Source organism: Panthera tigris, chromosome A1 (genome assembly GCF_018350195.1).
Source record: "Panthera tigris isolate Pti1 chromosome A1, P.tigris_Pti1_mat1.1, whole genome shotgun sequence".
NCBI lineage: Eukaryota > Metazoa > Chordata > Mammalia > Carnivora > Felidae > Panthera > Panthera tigris.
Window position 1 is genome coordinate 204,466,479 of NC_056660.1, and position 19,400 is coordinate 204,485,878.

General features: G+C 37.1%; 1 protein-coding gene across 5 annotated transcripts; it reads right to left on the bottom strand.

Moving 5' to 3' along the window:
* Positions 1–363: 363 nt before the first annotated feature.
* Positions 364–15,723, bottom strand: FBXO4 (F-box protein 4). Of its 5 annotated transcripts, none has more exons than XM_042995637.1 (7): positions 14,748–15,722; positions 13,281–13,516; positions 10,436–10,656; positions 6,363–6,438; positions 6,077–6,252; positions 2,114–2,184; positions 364–907 (listed from the first exon to the last, which is right to left on the bottom strand). In XM_042995637.1, exons 1-7 carry the CDS (start codon positions 14,934–14,936, stop codon positions 818–820), a joined length of 1,059 nt encoding a protein of 352 aa, XP_042851571.1. In that variant the 5' UTR covers positions 14,937–15,722; the 3' UTR covers positions 364–817. The 5 variants fall into 5 exon arrangements, with proteins under 5 accessions (XP_042851571.1, XP_042851565.1, XP_042851561.1 ...); XM_042995631.1 differs by having other exon boundaries at positions 2,094–2,289; XM_042995627.1 differs by having other exon boundaries at positions 2,114–2,289; positions 14,748–15,720.
* Positions 15,724–19,400: the final 3,677 nt, after the last annotated feature.

Below are 19,400 nucleotides of genomic sequence, written 5' to 3' on the forward strand. Positions count from 1 at the left end.
TACACTTTTTTTTTTTTTTAACACTAACCCTAATGCTAACCCAAATACTATGCTCTTTTTATTACAATCTTAAAATTCCTCACTTCCAATGTGACAGGAAAGCTGTAACATTTCCTCTGCAAAGTGCAATTTGTGAGGAAGTCTTATGAACATGTCTTAATGGAATGTTTTCTCTAGGAGGATGGAATACAATTTGACTTTAGAACCTTATGAGCCTTCAAAGTTATCTGAAATAGCAAGAACTTCCAGGAAAGTTATTTTCACGTAATTAGTATGAAATATGATACCAAGTTAATTTCTACTGTCTCAGGAGAAAACCCAGAAGTTGTAGGACCATAATATTAAATGCAATTCCAAAGAATATTCCAGACTATAAGCAATATATTTATTAAGAATACATAAAAACTTCTGATAACCAGTTAAGGACCCTTGAAAAGAACCTATAGAAAATTTGGCAAATTTGTTATTTTCCACCAGGGCAATCTCTGAACTGAAAAGAGAAATCACAAGGAATGACAGAGGTACAAACTTGTTTTTTCTAGAATTTAATATTTTAAAAAAGAAAAATATAAAAGTTATCAAAAAAATCTTAAAGGGTTCATTTTGGGGCTAAATACTAGCACTGAAAGTTTTTTTCTTGTAATTGATTTAAAGTAAAAAGTAAAAATTATGTAAAAAACATAGAAGCTACAGCTGTTCCAATATAAAGCCCACCTGCAAAAAGGCAGGACAAAATGAGCTGACTGAGCAAATATCCACATCATGACCTTAGTAACAGGTTTCAAATGGTTTCAGTTCTCAAGGTCTAAAAGAAGGATCATCTTGCATGCTTAGACTCTACTTCTTCAAGAATCCACTGAATGCCATTCAAAAAACCAGTTAGAGTTTCAGCCTCTGTATCCTGGACCTATGAGCAGATAAGAGAGATCACTGTAAGAAACTGAGTCCAAAATCTTATGATTAAAAGAAACATTTTTCTAGATATTAACAAAAGAATACAGTTTAAAAAATCCCAATAAACTTTGGGTGAGTCATTCAAATTTTGTCTTCTATGTAACTTAGATAAAAAAATATGATCTTCTCTTATGTCTATAATTTATTACCAATATGAGGCTTATTACGTATCTTAGAACTCAGCTTTGGGAATGGGAAAAACTATCATTTCAATGACTTGTTTGTATCAGAAAAAAAAAAAAATTCTCCAAAATATCCACTTCGAAAACTAAAACATTTTTGAAAGAATCCAGCTATTCAGATGATAAATGTGCTATCCAGTTGCAAAAACGTGTCTTTAAGACTGCCACTCTTCTTGGGGCACCTGGGTGGCTCAGTCGGTTAAGCGTCAGACTGTGGCTCAGGTCATGATCTCGCGGTTCGTTGAGTTCAAGCCCCTCGTCGTGCTCTGTGCTGACAGCTCAGAACCTGGAGCCTGTTTCAGATTCTGTGTCTCCCTCTCTCTCTCTGACCCTCCCCCCGTTCATGCTCTATGTCTCAAAAATAAATAAACGTTAAAAAAAATTTTTTTTTAAAGACTGCCACTCTTCTTAATGGTAAGCTAAAACTCCCACCACCCAGGAAGGGACGCCTTTATCAGTTGTTTTCGAACTGTGTTCCAAAGAGTCTTCAGGGCTCCGTGGAAGGTGTAGGGGGAGGAAGGAAGAAAATCCTGTATCTTTTTAAGCATAAGTATTTCCAATTTTAATTTTTCTTTATTTTACCTAGGAGCTTTCATGTAAGGTTTCATTGAAGAAAGGGTTCCATGATTAAAATAAAATTTGGAAAGCAAGAAATAGTAAGATAGAACTTGTATTTTTGATGACCGTTAGAGCATATTACATTCATGTTTAAAAAAAACATGACACCAACGTCAAAAAAAAAAAACCAAAACAATGGCCAACTGATTTACTGTATCTATGGTAGGAAAGGCAAGTAGAGAACAAATTGATCAGGTGAAACAGTGATACCAACTGACAATCTCCCACTGATTAAGCTATTAAAACTAACTTTAGAATGTGATTTCATTAAAGAGAATGAGTAGGAAAGAATAAAATCAAATAGAGAATAGTGAAAAATAAAAATAAGATTTTTCTCACCAGAGAAAGTAAGACCTTACCATCCATGGGTGGTTCAGAAGATTTAGACGCAGCTCATGAGCCAAATAAAAACAAGGCATTCTTTTTACATCTGCTTGAGAAATACAAGATAAAACCAGCATAGGTCTTCCTGAAGATCCAAAAGCTGGATCTGTCATTGCCAAAATACGAGAAAATTCATCTTGCCATTCATGTCCTAAAGAATGTAGTCAAAACCCTTAATTTGCATTACTTATAGTGATTTTTAAAATAAACAAAACAAGGAAATAAAAAAAAAATTACCAGGATACAAACATAATAAAGTGCCTCTATTGCTGTTTATTTACAGCTGTTCATTTACGATCTATCATAAAATTACATTAAGTAGTCTTCAAGGATAGGAATTTTGGTAATATTAGAGGGCAAAAATAGTCACAGTACCATTCAGATGTCTTTACAGTTTGAAAATAAAAATACTTTGATATAGATATTTTCCTCTCACAAATTTTGTAGCTAAAACTACCCTTTCTTTCAAAGGCCTTAGTTTAAACAATTTAAACATATAGTTGAATCCAGCTCTTTATTAAAACTAGCAATCTTTGCCTTTCTTTGGCGTGTATAAATCATTGACATTGTGAGGTAGTCAAAATTCTAAAAGGTCTCCCAATGATTCACACCATTGTATAATCTCTTACCCTTTAAGTGTGGGAGGAATCTAGAATCAGTGATGGGATATCACTGCCCTGAGCAGACTACATGATAAGACAAATATGACTTCAAGAATGAGAGATTATCCTCAGTGAAGCTGACCTAAGAGAAGAGATGAAGTTCTCTTGGTGAGAAAGATTCTGTATTGGCTGGATCTGAAGACAAGAGGGAGTCACAAGGCAAGAAATGAAGATAGCTTCTAAAAGCTGATTCAGCCCCAGCTGACAGTCAGTAAGAAAACAGCTCAGTCCTACAACAGTAAGGAACGGAATTCAGCCAATAATTTCAGTGAGTTAGGAAGCAGATTTTTCCCCAGAGCCACCAGAAAGTGATGCAACCCATCTCACTCTGATTTCAGCCTGTAAAACCCTAAGCTGAGAACCCAACCAGAAGAAGCTGTGCAAACTTCTGATATAGAGAACTATAGGCTAATAAACAGGTGTTGTTTTAAGCACTAGGTTGGAGAGAATTTGTTATATATTAATAGAAAATGAATGAACATTATAATGTGATTATCAACAGGGTCCATTTAAATCTATCATAGATCTCTTAGATTTTTTTACTTGTCCCATCTGTTCTTTGTTCCTTTATCCTACCTTCTTTGAACTGTGTTTTGTAATGATTCCATTTTACCTTAACTACTGACTTATTTAATTGTACCTCTCTCACACATTTTTTAGTGGTTGCTCAAGGATTTACAATGTACATTTTTAACTTGTAACAGTCTACTTAGTATTATACAACTTTACATATAGGAGAACCTTGTACCAGTGAATTTCCATTTGTTCTCTTCCATGCTGTTTGTATTATTATATATCTTAAAAATATCATATAGCCACAATACATTATTTTTTTTTATTTTTTAATGTTTTTTTTTTTTTTTTTTTTTTTGAGAGAGAGAAAGACAGCATGCAAGCAGAGGAGGGGCAGAGAGAAAGGGAGACACAGAATCCAAAGCAGGCTCCAGGCTCTGAGCTGTCAGCACAGAGCCCGACGTGGGGCTCGAACTCACAAGTCATGAGATCATGACCTGAGCCGAAGTCGGATGTTCAACTGACTGAGCCACCCAGGTGCCCCCACGATAATTGTTATTATTTTTCCTTCACATAATTATAAAAAAGTTAAATTAAGGGAAAATATATATATGGATATATATATGGACATATATATATGGACATATATACATATGGACATATGTGTATATATATATATGTATGTATATATATATATATATATATATATATATATATATGGAAACCGTGTAGCCATCCCAGGGCTCCTCTTCTTTTTTTTTTTTTAAGATCCAATTTTCTATCTGGTATCACAGTCTTCTGCTTGAAGAGCTTTCTTTAATATTTCTTGTAATGCAAATCTGCAGATAATGAACTTTCTCAGGTTTTGTCTGAAAGTCTTGACTCTGTCTTCATTTTTGAAAGGTACCTTTGCTGGATGTAAGATTTTTCCTGCTTTACAATACTGTAAAGACTTCCCTTCACTGCCTTCAGCAATTCTTTCAGGAATTCTGTGTCTTTATCTTTGGCCCTCTCTATGTATGCTTCCTTTTGCTTTCACTGCCTTCAAGATAATCTCTTAGTCTTTAGTTTTCATCAGTTTGGCTATAATGTATCTAGATGTATTTTTTACTTATGTATTTTATTTATTTATTTATTTGGAGTTCTCTGAGTATCTTGGATCTATGGTCTGTTGTCTTTTAGTTATTTTGAAATACATTTGGCCAATATCTGTTCAAAAATTTCTTTTTCCTTATTTCATTTCTTCATGTTTTGGGAAGATCAGTTACATATGAGTTAGATCAGGGACTGGCAATACTACATTCTATGGATCTATTTTTATAAATATAAATTTTTTCTAAAACAGTCATGCCCATTCACTATAAATTCCCTATGGCTACTTTTGCACTTTAACAGCTGAGCTGAGTAACTGTGAGAGATCATATGGCTTATTATACACCTAAAATATTTACTATGTGGCCTCTTAAGAAAAAGTATGCTGACCCCTCAGTTGTTTCCCTTGATGGGTTCCTCCAGTTCTTAGATGCTCCCCACTCCTCTTTTCTCTAGGTTTTAATTTGGATAATTTCAATTAATTTATCTTCAGGTTCACCAAAGGTTTATTTCCTTAAATCTATTAAGGAAACTGTTCACCTGTTTCCCATTCACCTGTTATATATTCACATTTAGCATTCCCATTTTATGTTTTCATAACTTCCTCCTCCTCTGCTGCAAATCCCTATCTGTTCACACATATTTTCCATTTTTTCCACTAGATCCTTTAACATATTAATCATAGTTATTTCAATGTCCCTGAGAGTGGCAACATCTGGGTCATCTCTGGGTCTGATTCCACTGATTGCTTTGTCTCTGGACAATGGGTCATTTTTTATTTTTTTGTGTCTTATAATTTTTAATTTAATGTTAAATGTTTTATGTAAAAGAACAGTAGAGACTGAGGTAAAGAAAATCTATTCCCAGACATGGGCATGCTGCTTCTTCTGTTAGGTGACTAATGCAGTGGTTGAGTCCAACCAGTCAGTAGTTGAGCTGGACTTAGCTTTTGTTGCTGTGGTTAACTTCAGTGCATCATAAACTTTAAATTCTTTCGGCAGTTGAGTGGCTACTGCTACCTTGTTCTGAGTGAGGACAATGTAGTATATATTCATGCCCTAACTTATTCACAAAAGATTTTGGAGAAAAATTATAACACTCGCTTGTGACCCAGTAATACTCTGATTTTATGCCTAAATAACAATGTGAAGGGCAATTATTCTGAATATGTAGTGAGTGTTAACTAATCTACTTAATTAAATACTCCACCCCACACATCTATCTGGACAACTGAAACAAAGGTAAAAATTTTTCAGTTATCTGCATAAATTATTTGAACAGAACCAGAAGCAGACAAAACATCAATAACAAGTGCAGAAGCATACAGCAAAGAAATACTATGTAGTTATAGTATCCAACTTTGATATGCATCAGAATTCTATAAGTGCTCATTAAAAAAACAGATGCCCAAGAACCAACCCAAATCTATGAATTAAAATCCATCAGAGTAGGAATCAGGCAGGTATGTTTTTAACAAGCTCCCCAAGTGATCCTAATGCACATCAAAGTTTGAAAGCCCACTATTAACAGTAATGGTCATAGAATCACTTTTATTAAATTAACCATCATATGCTTAAAAAGTCACAGTAAAGCCTAAAAATGTCTTACTTGCTTTGCAAAAAAAGAAAAAAAAGAAACGTGCTCTTCAAAAGAAAATAAGATAATGCTTACTTTTATGAGCTTCAGCGTTTGCAACATAGATGAACCCATCAACAACTTCACACACCTTCTGAATTTGTGGAATTACACTATACCGGCTTCCTTGCTGATCATCTCCTTCATTCTGTAGACTGAACATCTTGTTAACAGCACTTGTATGTTCTTCTCTTGCTCTATCTCTTTCCTTTCTATAAGAAAAATGTAAATATAAAACATAAACAGACACTAAACAAGCACCATCCCCCTAAAGTATCGAAGTCCTGATGCCTCAGGCAGGCCACCAAGTAGGCAGCCTTACCTGGTAGTGGAATATAATATCAGGATGTTGAATTTATGTTGGTTGCTCAACTGAAAACTGACTCCTGATCCAATACCTAAAGAAGAAAATTTCAGTTATCAAAACAAGTCATTAATAAATATAGAAAAACATCAGATTGAAAAAAATTACCCAGTGCAAGCAAAATGAGCAACTAAAAAGTCCATGACAAGTTACACACAGCTTTGGAATAAAATGAAATGTTTATGTTGAAGAAAAGATGCCAGTATGCAATTTTCATTTATATGGCAATAAAAATATGGATAAAGAACAAAGAACTGGGGTGCCTGGGTGGCGCAGTCGGTTAAGCGTCCGACTTCAGCCAGGTCATGATCTCGCGGTCTGTGAGTTCGAGCCCCGCGTCAGGCTCTGGGCTGATGGCTCGGAGCCTGGAGCTTGTTTCCGATTCTGTGTCTCCCTCTCTCTCTGCCCCTCCCCCGTTCATGCTCTGTCTCTCTCTGTCCCAAAAATAAATAAAAAACGTTGAAAAAAAAAATTAAAAAAAAAAAAAGAACAAAGAACTGCTAGGCTTAGAGCTTTCCCTTCTGTATCATATCAGTAGCAGCTGCATCATAACAGCTACTATCTATCCTCAAGATTCATTTACCAACTTTTATGTTTCTCATTAGTCATATACTCCATGTATACATTCAGTGAAATGGCTTTTTTCTCCTTCTGAAAATGTTTTTAAATTGATGGGGAGTCGGGGCACCTGGGTGGCTCAGTCGGTTGAGCGTCTGACTTCGGCTCAGGTCATGATCTCACAGCTCGTGAGTTTGAGCCCCGCGTCGGGCTCTGCTTACAGCCTGGAGCCTGCTTCAGATTTTGTGTCTCCCTCTCTCTCTGCCCCTAACCCACTCACATTCTGTCTCGGTCTCTCTCAAAAATAAATAAACATTAAGAAAAAAAAATTTTTTTAATATATATATACATATACATATAAATTGATGGGGACTCACCAGTATCACCTCAGAAAATTGAGGAAATATGCAGATACTGAAATTTGGAATTAGACTTGGGTTATAATCTGCATTTGTCACACATTGTCATATTTTGTGAGCCAAAGTTTTGACATCAAAATATAGAAATACATACTTCCTAGAGATACTGTAAGCATTAAGTAAGACTGTATATGTAAAACTCCTAGCTAAACACTAGCTTCTTACTACCTTTACCTGAATTATTCAACATTGTCATTTTTCCTTCTTTCTTAACATCTTCCCTTCTTTGGATGTATTAACACTCAGGAGCTGATTCTCCTCTTGCATTATGAAAAGATCCCTCTTTCTTCTATGGCTCTATTTCTTTTTGCTATGTAAATGTCCTTTTAGATCTATTTCTCTCCATCCTCACTCCCTCCTTTTAGTCTAAATTATCATACCTATCACCTGGACTTTTGCAATCACTTTTTACCAGTCTCCTACATCCACTTTTGTCCCCTACTGTCCACTCTTCTGACAGCAACTGGAAAGATGGCTTGAAAATGCCTAATTATTTCTCTTTCCTTCAAAGCCATCGCTCTTCAAAAACAACTTGATATAATCTCACGTTTACTTACCTCTTTAGGACAACTCCACCTTTCATATCATCGATCCATGAATTACAGCCAATCTAGTTACTTAAATAAACCTGCCATGCCATCCTATGTCACCATTCCAGGCAACACATAGGTAGAGATCCTGGTGGCTGAGACTGCAAGCATGACCCTAGTCCCCTGGCCACCAGGTCTGGTACACAAATTCCCCAAAGAGATCCCCAAAGAGATCAAAGAAACAAATTCTACTATATCTCTGATTTTTGTTTTTCTCAGTTTAATTTCCAGAGATTACCCTCTCAATACATCTAACCTCAGCCCAGTATGATCTCCATGCTGTTCTGTACGACCTTGCCAATGACCCATCCCTCTATTCTTCCCTGATCTTGTGGCGTTTGAGGCATAGATTGGCATTTTCAAAACAAACACTTCTGCTGTTGTCTGAAGAATAAAATTAACATTTCATCATCAGCAAATTTCCCCATATCCCCAACCTCTTCTTAAAGTGTTCCACCTCACAGCCTTATCTGAAACTGGCCTGCCCTTAAATGCTGCTTTTCTTGCAGAAGACTCTCAATTAACAAAATTGCTTATCCTCTCATATCTCAGGACAAAGAGGTGGAGTCAATGTTCTCTTTACTCCTCACTTCCATGTCCTATTACTCACCAGCTCTCTTTGAAACTTCATCTCTTTTTGGACACACCATTCAGCTGCAGGACCATCTCCCCTTCCTCAGCCTCATCATTTATGATATCCATGACATTTAGGATGTCATTTATGACATTTGACAACCCCTTCCTCTAAACATTCACTGAAGATTTCAGCACCTGGTTCACAATATTCCTCTCTATACTCAAAAACTCTCAAGTCCACACAGACACCCTATGATTTCCCAATCTTGATTTCTAACCCAGATCTTACTCTTAAGATCTGGATGCATAGAGTAATCCACAAAGTCATTTGTTCATTCATTCATCAAATATACATGTTGACAGTCTATTACATGCCTGACAGCCAAGAATAAAGCTAGCCTGCCCTAATGCAGCTTTCACACAAGTGGATTGCTTATAGCGGGCATCTCTACTTATATCTCCCAGAGTTATCAAAGTCAGCATACTCCAAAGAGTGGCTGTCATTCTCCCTATACAGATCTCTGTAAAGTTTCTCTTCCTCCTCCTGTGTTTCCTTACCCTAGTGAATGGCACCATCATCCAATACGAAAACCACATCAGAAATACTGCCAATACATAATCAGTCAACACTGTATCCTTCATACTTTCTTCACAGTATTATAGTGGTTTCTTAATGAGTCTCCACATCTTTATAGCCTCTTCTAATCAATTTTCCACTTAGAAGCCAGATCTTTCTCAAATACAATCTTGATCATCTCGCTCTTCTGCTTAAAATCTTTCGACAGCTCCCAAATGCTTAAGCATGACATACAGGTGTCTTCTCACCTAGCCCCACTGTAGACACACAGAGCTACTTCAAAAGGTCACATGTATCCAGAATTTTGTGCTTTTAGAAATGTAGTGCTCACTGCTCATAATACTTTTACCCTTATTTTAACGGCCTCTTTTAATTCATCTTAATGATTCAAATAAGGCATCGTGTTCAACATGGAGCCTTCTTTGACCCTTATCTTTCTACCCAGGAGGCTAATTATACCATACACGAATCACCTTCATACTTGTCTCTGCCCTTACCTAAACTAAGTATCTTCAGGACAAAGATTGCTGATATTTGTTTTCAACGTTTTTTTTTTTTGTTTTTGTTTTTTTTTATTTTTATTTTTGGGACAGAGAGAGACAGAGCATGAACGGGGGAGGGGCAGAGAGAGAGGGAGACACAGAATCGGAAACAGGCTCCAGGCTCCGAGCCATCAGCCCAGAGCCTGACGCGGGGCTCGAACTCACAGACCGCGAGATCGTGACCTGGCTGAAGTCGGACGCTTAACCGACTGCGCCACCCAGGCGCCCCTGCTGATATTTGTTTTAAATCTCTGCACCTTTAGTATCTAATAGGTGCTCTCAATAAATGAATGAGGAAAGCAAAGCTAGATTATACTGTTAGGTATGTTTATTATATCTCCTGCATGCCAACTAACTTATTGTTTTCATAGAAAGAAGAGGAAAGTATTAATTGAGGTCTTTTTAAAAATTCCAATATATAGCAAAGTACTTTGCACACAGTAGATGCTGAATGATTTTCGCTGTTAACATTCTTTTAACATATGGTAAATACTGTACAAACATCTTGATAACATATAACTTACTTTCACATAATCTTACATTCTGGATTACACAAACTTGAGAAAATAAAGGAAAGCTCACCTCTTATAAAAAAGTAAATCAATTCTTTCAACCCACTGGGACCAAGGAGGGGGCTCCTATTCACCAAATTACTATTATTTCATTACATCAATGATGTAATTAATTAAAAATTAATTTATTATTCAACATAAGTATCAAGTTCAAAGTGCTTTAGTTATTATATACTATAGATTAACATGAAAATTACCATCAATCTGCCTCTGAGGCAAGCCAGCTGTTGGGCAAAGCTCCTGAGAAGACATCAAGCTCAACACCAAAGATGTATTCAGTTCTTCCAAACCTGGTCCAAACATAGCAAATCGTGGTTCATTCTGAATGATCAATGAGTGTAAAAATGACGTGACAGCTCCATACATAGGACGGCTAGATTTCAAGGATCTTCTTGTATATGGACAGCACATTTTATAGCTATATAAAATTGTCACAATTAGAAAATCAGGACAGAAAAAAATTTAGGCAGTTATTCATTCAACAATATATAGTTTATTGAGAACCTGCTAGACACAAGAGATATAATAATTATGTAGTTAGAATCCTCATGGAGGGACATGGAGGACAGATACCATTATAGTATGTATGCTGAATGCCAGACAGGAAAAAACAAAGGCGCTCTGGGAGAAGTGGTCCAGAAGCTGAAAAAGTTTTCCCCAGGAAGTAGTTACTTACTTTCTAATCTTTCATTTAGATTTTTCTTATGGAATACTTGGTCTAACACTTGTTACAGCTGTAAAAAATTCACTACATAGAGATTCTCAGCCTTTTTTTGTCATTATGACTCTCACGCATTTTTGTCATTACAACTGGGGGTCAGCGGGTGGTGCTACTGGTATCTAGTGGACAGAGGTAAAGGATGCTGCTAAACATCCTACAGTGCACAGGACAACTGGTCTAAACACCTGGTCTGAAATGTCAGTAGTGCCAAGATTGAAAAAACCGCACACTAAAGATAAACTACGTGGATAGTTAGCATAAGTATCTCTAGATGTAAAAAAAAAAAAAAAAAAAAAAAAAAAAAAGAAAAGAAAAAAATCACTAAGTCCACCAATATAACCAAATTTCTTTTTTTTTTATTTTTTTTCATGCTTACTTATTTTTGAGAGAGAGAGAGAGAGAGAGAGCGAGTGTGAGTGGGGTAGGGCAGAGAGAGAGGGATACACAGAATCCAAAGCAGGCTCCAGGCTCTGAGCTGTCAGCACAGAGCCCAACGTGGGGCTCAAACCCATGAACCTTAAGATCGTAACTTGAGCCGAAGTCAGACACTTAACCAACTGAGCCACCCAGGTGCCCCTAACCAAATTTCTTAAGTACTCTTATTAACAGCCTCTAATGGAACAGTTTAAAAAGTGTTACATATACACAGAAGCTCAAATGTTCCTTACGGATAACCTAGCCAACTAAGAATCATGTGAAAAAAACAACTGTTTCTTTCAATAGCTATAAATTTCTAAATTAGCAATTCTACATGTTAGCAAAAATTAAAACGTAGTACCCAAATAAAAATAAAACCTAAATCCCTTTAACTAAATCAAGCTGGTTGAGACAGTCACTAACCTAACAAGATAATGATCTTTATTTAGGAACCTTGTAATTCAAGAAGGAAAAAAAAAATCTACTTCGAGGCTAGGTAGATCTAGCCAAACCTTACCACTTTATTTATATAAGCTACTTATAGTCTAAACTTAAGTTTTTTTCATCTGCATTATTTAAGCAATAACAATTAACCCAGGGTTGTATGGATCAGAAATTAATTTATAGATTTAAGAAACAAAACAAATGAACAAAACAAAAGAGACCAAAAAAAAACCAAAAACAGACTTTTAAATACGGAGAACAAACTGGTAGTTGACAGATGAGAGGTTGGTAGGGAGATGAGTGATATAAAAGGTGTTAAGAGTACACATATCAAGATGAGCCCTGAAAAGTGCATAGAATTGTTGAATCATTATATTATACACCTGAAACTAACATAACACTGTATGTTAATTATACTTCAATAAAAAAAAACACTATATGACTATGAATGGTAGTTACTGTGACTATTACTATTCCTGGGGAAAATTTGGTTCCACAGCATGATATACTTGTTGTGGGACAATGTAGAAATAACAACTAGCAAGTGAGAGTACAGTAGCACTTATTGAAATTATATATAACATAACACATACATTTTAATCTAGTAGCTTCACAAGACTTAGCATCTGCATTAGAATAAGGAAAGATATGAATACCTTAAATAAAATATGAAAAAAATACTATAGCTACTAAAATCTTTACCTAAAACACAAATATCTTTTAATTTTATTTACCATGCCTTAAATGTGGGGCCCTCAATAAAGGAGGTTATATCCAGACCCAATGACATTATATGCTTAATGCAGCATGATAGGATTCCAACCAGAACAGTCTCTTATAAGCTATATGACCTTAGGCAAATCCAGAACCATTTTGAACCTCAATTCCACATCCGTAACACAAGGATAATACCTTCTTTATTGCATGAAAATCATGTTAAGTAAACATACAAAGAGCACCCCTCATAGAATCCAATGCATTACAATTGTTCAAGAACATTAATTCTCTCAGCTACATGATATTTAAAAGTGTCAGTGCTTTTGGATAACAAAATCTTACTTCCCAGAATCTTGAGAATGTTGTTCTTTCCTGCTAAAGAACTGGTCTCTAATTGCTAATCATTCTTTCTCTGGACACAGAAAAGTATTTATCATTTAACAAAATAACAAGTATTCTATAGATAATGATAATTTTAACAAGTGTTTTACTTCTTGGCATATGAACTATCTACAATTATTGAAACAGTCTAGAGTCAGGCACCACAGGCAAATAACAACATGTGAAAAACGAAAGGGTCCTATGAAGGAAGTCATTTAACTTAATCCTCAATTTTTAAAAGACACTTAGACCCAAATTCCATGAAACAAATTAGTGGCAGAGCCAAGACTAATTTACACTATTGACTCGTAATACAGTCAAATATAATACCTTCTTTTTAATTCATAAAACTAGATACTCACACTGCCATGTAGTCAAAAAATGCACCATCAGTGACCTCAGATATAGGCTTTTTTAAGATTTCTAGATCTGGAAGAGACTTCCAGTCAACAGAAGACCAAGAAGGAAGATCCCGCAGCAGAAAATATCTCCACAGAATTGGATCTCGTACAGTTTCATTCCAATAATGGCTTGTACTTCCCAACTGACACAGATCATGAGGTGAAAGAAATGACAAAATATATAGCTGTACGTCAATCTGAAATGGAAACAGCAAATAGGTAAAAGGCATGAAAAACGTTATCTTGGAAAATTGTTTTCTGATAATAAATTATAAAATTTATTTTATTATACTAGGAAACCAAAGGTCAACCAAAGAGTTTGTCTTTTTAATGATTATATCATGATAAATTACAAAACTTGTAAAGAATTATACTAGATAACCAAAGATCGGTGTGTCAGTATTCTTAATGAAATCTACTATTTGGAAGTTAATTTCCTGCCACCAAAAGAGAAACGTAACTGAACACTTAATTTTTGACACACCGAAACATTCATTTTTCAAGCAAAATAACCAGATTCTTAATTTCTCACGGATATTTTGCCACACCGTTCACTTGAACAAACTACTTAAGGAAATAATCTAGCCTTCAACATAAAATCTTTATGAAGCTGACAAACTTCTGATCTTGTCATTAGAGCAAATCAAAGAATAAATCTGTCATCTGAGTGCCTCCATAAAATCTATTATTTCCAAGAACCCCTACAAAAGGGAGACCCTTGGAGGCATTCTAAGCCTGCAGTTTTCAATTTCTGATAGATGTCACAGGCAGGTGTCAAGAGTTCAGCCGAGATACAGAGTTTAATAATTTCGAAGAAAATTTTTCGTCTCTCCATTTTCCCATCTGCCTGAAGAGGTTAACAATAAATGAGGTGTATAATTCTTGTGGCCTGTCGCCCCTCGAGGCGCCTGTAACTTCTTCTCAATGAAGTGTGAGGGTCGGTGCTTGAAACACGCGGTGGGAGAAGAACCACAGCGTCATAGCCCAGTGTTTCCGGGGGGGGGGGTCCCCCAGGGGTTCTGGACCCTGAACCTGAGGTGAGAGCCGCTGAGAACACAGTCGCTGAAGGCTTCCCCAGTCTACCCACAAAGTCTGGCGTGGTCTCCTCTTTTCCTGAATGACGTCAGGGCGTTCCAGTATCAAAACTCGCTTTGCGGGGTTGAAGACCTGAGGATGACCCGGCCGGTTAGCGGGGCGCCCTCTCTGCGGTGAGTTCCGCCGCGACCATCGGTCCCGCGGCGGAGGACCAAAGGTCAAAGCCTCGGCGTCTCTGCTCTACCGTTATTCCCAGGTGACGACACGGCCCGGAATGGCTGCAGGACGGGACAGACGCAGGCCCGGGCGCGGCGAGGCCCCCAAGGCCGCCCGAGCGGGGCGCCCCTCCCGGCCCGGCCCCGCGGTCCTCCGCGTCCGGTGGCCGCCACTCACCGGCAGCCGCGTCAGGGTACTGGCCTCCTCGTCCGCCTCCTCTTGGGAGGCCCTCGGCGCTGCCCTCTCCTTGCCCACCGACTGCCAGAAGTTCCTCCAGCCGCTGAGGATGGCGGCCTCCAGCCGGCTCCAGTCGCTGTGGTGCGGCAGCGGGGCGCTGCCTCCGCTGCGGGGCTCGCTTCCCGCCATGGCCGCCGACGCCGCACGTGACGCGCCGCAGGGTCACGCGCTGCGCGTCCTCCTCCGGGCGGCTGGCCACCCGCCCCGCACCTCCCGTCTCGCCCCTGCCACGTCTCCCCGCGGGCAGCCTCCGCACCCGGAAGGGAATCGAGATGTGGCCCAGTCAGGTGCCGTCTCGAGTGGAGCCCGAAGCACCGCTCACTGCCCCGTTCACTTCAGACCTCAGCCTTGCTAACCTCACTCGGTCCCAGGAAATCTCTCGGCCCTTTGTAACTTGGTTACTTCACCCAAAGACGTTCTGTCTGGGACCCGTTTACACTTCATCTGGGCCTAGGTGATCCCTATTTATTCAACAGATTGCCCTCCTCCGCTGTCTTAGGCATAATAACCAGTTGCTTCCTTCTCAGCACTGCCGTGCCAGGCGTGGAGGTTTTTTCTAATTGTTTTTCAGTCTCCGATTTACTGTTTGTGTTCTTGGGGATTGGCAGAAATGAGAGTAGAGAGGTGGCCAGGGGACTCATCATGAAAGACCTTATGCCAAAGTGAGGAGTCTGTATTCTCTACTTAAAAATATAGGTACATTTAAAAATTCCTGAAGGAATCCTGCATCTCACAAAAGGGCAGCAACATAGGGCCAGAATAAGAGAAGCCAGATACAGTACTGTTGAAATCCTGCTAGTGTTGTTGTTTTTTTTATCTGTCAAAACAGTTATCCATTTTACTCACCTTGTCCAGCCTTACTTTGAAAGGGCTTTAAGAAACTATGCCATAGACCACATTACAAGGTAATAAACAACAAAAATTTAACTGAGTGATTTAAAAGATCAAATTGTCTTTATTGCCCAATTCATGAATATGAAAGCATCCCATCTAGCAAAAAGAAAGGAGCTCTCTTGAGCTGCAGGAAAAGGAAGGTTTTTAAAAGGCAGAAGTGGGGCGGTGGTGGTGCCCGGCTGGCTGAGTCAGTGGAGCATGAGACTCTCGATCTTGGGTGTAGAGAATAAACAAAAATCATTAAAGGCAAAAAAAAAAAAAAAAAGGAAAAAAAGGAAATTATTGGCAAAAAGTACACTGTTGTAGACAAGGTCACTCTCCTAAGGGGAATGGAAGAGGTCTATCAGTAAATTTCCTAGTGCTGACCAGGGATTCCTTGTTGACTGGTTAAAGGTTACATTCCTCAGGTGGCTGAAACTGCAGGTAGGTTAGGTATTATGCTTTTGGTTTGCTGAAGTGGGGCCCTTAAAATAAGAGATTCCATCTGGGGCCTGTGGTTTTCTTTTCAACAAGGGTAACCTATTATATTGAACTGACTATGGTCTCTATTGATAAGGACACAAATACTACTGTGTCATTCATTTTCAAATAGATTACTTCAATCTAATCCAAAAAATACTTTGCTCAAAAGCTAGATCTCGGTTCCTTAAAGGATTATTTCAATCTAAGGTAATAAATACATAATTTTAAGACTCTAGGACAGAGCGCGAGTGGGGGAGGACCAGAGAGAGAGGGAGACAGAATCCAAAGCAGGTCCCAGGCTCTGAGCTGTCAGCACAGAGCCCGACGCAGGGCTCGAACCCACTAACAGTGAGATCATAACCTGGGCTTGAACCCATTAACAGTGAGATCATAACCTGAGCTGAAGCCAGATGCTCAACTGACTGAGCCACGCAGGCACCCCATGGGTTATAATTTTTTAATTGTGAAAATTATTAGAGTTAATAATGTAATCCCATGTGTCCACTAGCTGATTCAAGTTACCAGTTTATCTTGCTCCATCACCGTCTCCACCCAACGCACACATCCCCAAATCGAGATTATTCTTAAGCAAATCCCAGATATATCATTTCATCCCTAAATATCTCAGTATATGTCTCTAAAAATTAAGGTAACTTTTAAGAAACATTGTACCATTATCACTGTACCATTATCACCTTTCTTTAAAATCACCAAATACTTGGGCAGGGCTTAACTTCCTCACCTGCCTCAAATATATATACTTATTTAATTTATATTTTGCAATTGGCTTTTTAAAATCATGACCCAAACAAGATCCACATGTTACATTTGGTAGACATGTTCCTAAAACTTGTTCATTCTATAGGTTCCCTCTCCTTTATTTTTCCTGGCAACTGTTAAAAGAAACTAGGTTGGTCTTTCTGGACTTCAGGACATTCTGGACTTTCTTGGAAGGCATGATCAAATTTAGATAGGTTTTATAAAATATTTCTAAGTGGTATTGTGTACTCAAATTGTCATTCTCATTTTCTAATGTTCAAACTGATCAATGGTTTCTAAATTCTGATCCATTTATTATCAAGTTCATCATAAGCTTTTCATCTCAAGGATTTAGGAGTTATCAATGATTATTGTGTACAAGTTTTAAAGTATTACTATTCTAATTTTATGATCTCTTTGATTAGATGATTAAATAAAAGTTGTCCCTCATCAACCATTTAATTGTCCGGCCCATGATATAGACTCAGCCTTATCTCCAGGGAGCTGTGGTTCTTTTTTTTTTTTTTTTTTTTTTTTTTTTTTTTTTAAGTTTAGGTATATATGGGGTTGGGGGAGAGGCAGAGAGAGAGAGAGGGAGAGATTGAATCCCAAGGGGCTCAAACTCACAAACTGTGAGATCATTACCTGAGCTGAAAGCAAAAGTCAGATGCTTAACCAACAGAGCCACCCAGGTGCCCCAGAGCCCTGGTTCATTTTAATGGGAAATGGTATTTGGACATTATTTGGTGGTCTTTATGTAGAGAAAATAAGAGTTCATGCTGTTAATTTCTATTCAACTTCAGAATTACAGAATTTTTACTTACCTTCTTTGATTCCAATTTAGTCTCTTTTCCCTTACACTGAAAATCCACATTTCTAATGATATTAGCAGAGTTATTAATACTATAATTACTGAGGAGTTTGATTTCTTCACAGCCCTTGGGGATATCCACTAGGGGAGTGCAAATTATTGTTCTTTAAAAATAATTGAAATATTCCTGTGTAGTCAAGCCACCAACTTGAAGCACAATACAGCTCATTTGTTGTATTTTGCTTTGGAATTTTAGGAGTTGCTTTTAATTTTGATGTAACCTTGCTTTGTAAAAATGTAGTACATGCTCCAAAGTCAAATGTACAAAACTTAAGATATATTCAGAGAAGTCTAGCTTCTATCCTGGTCCCCTCCATCTGGTACCTCTCTCCATACCTCCCACCAGAAGTACTTTTTTTTTTTTTTAATTTTTAAATTAAAAAAAATGTATATATATATACGTATATATGTATACATATATGTATGTATACATATATACGTATATATATATACATTATATACATACATATATATGTATACATATATGTATGTATACATATATACGTATATATATATACATCATATACATATATACATATGTATATGATGTATATATAATGTATATATATAATGTATATATATTATATATATATAATATACATATATATAAGCAAACAAGGTTATACACACATATTTATTCCCTTTCTTAAATAGTACTATATACTCTTTTCCACCTTGTTTTTCACTTAAGATGACTCTATAGCATTATACAGAAATATTTGCTTTTGCTTCTTATAGCTACGTACCATTCAATCATGTGGATTTCCCAGCTTAATCTATTTTTTAAACAGGATATTAAGGATATTAGATGACTAGTATTTCATTAAATGCCTCTGACTTGTCAGTTCAGTGTGACCTAAAGGTACTAGAAGTCAAGTCAATCAAGCTGATAGGTAAATGTTGATGTTGGTATACAGGGATATATATATACATTGTGAGACTGGGGCTGAAAAATTTCTGAAAATTGTAGGTTTCCTTCTAGCCATATCTAAAACAAACATTTGTCTATCTAGCCAGTAATTTCTTCTCTGAAACTTGCTTTCCATTTAATAAGGTCAGTACCACTTGAACTGACAAGGCAGTGAGTGAGTGCTCACTGGCCAGAACAAGAGTTTGTCTCTCAATTATCCTGGCTGATAAGTATATTTTCAGCATGATGAACTGACACACAAAACTAGACTTAAAGAAAATAATAAAAACTAGTCTTTTGAGCTCTTAGGATGTGCTAAGCATTAAACTAAGCAACTTCGAACATTAATTCATTTAATCCCTAATAACCTGTGATGTAGGTACTAATAGTGCTCCTTTGTTAAATAGGATATTAAGGTACAGAAAGTTTAAGTAATTTATGTGAAGCCACAAAGCTAGGACACGACAGGGCTAATATTTAACCTCAGATCTCTGGCTCCAGAGCCTATATTCCTAACCAGTATACTATACTGTATGAAATTTATTAGAACCATAAGAAATAATGTTCAGATGTCAAAGTAAACTGAGACAATGAAAGTTTTCATTCTGATACAACACTCAGATATAAAAGAAAATAAAGACCAAGATACAAATATGGGAATATGGTTTTATTAAAAAAAATTTATATGCTCCAAAAC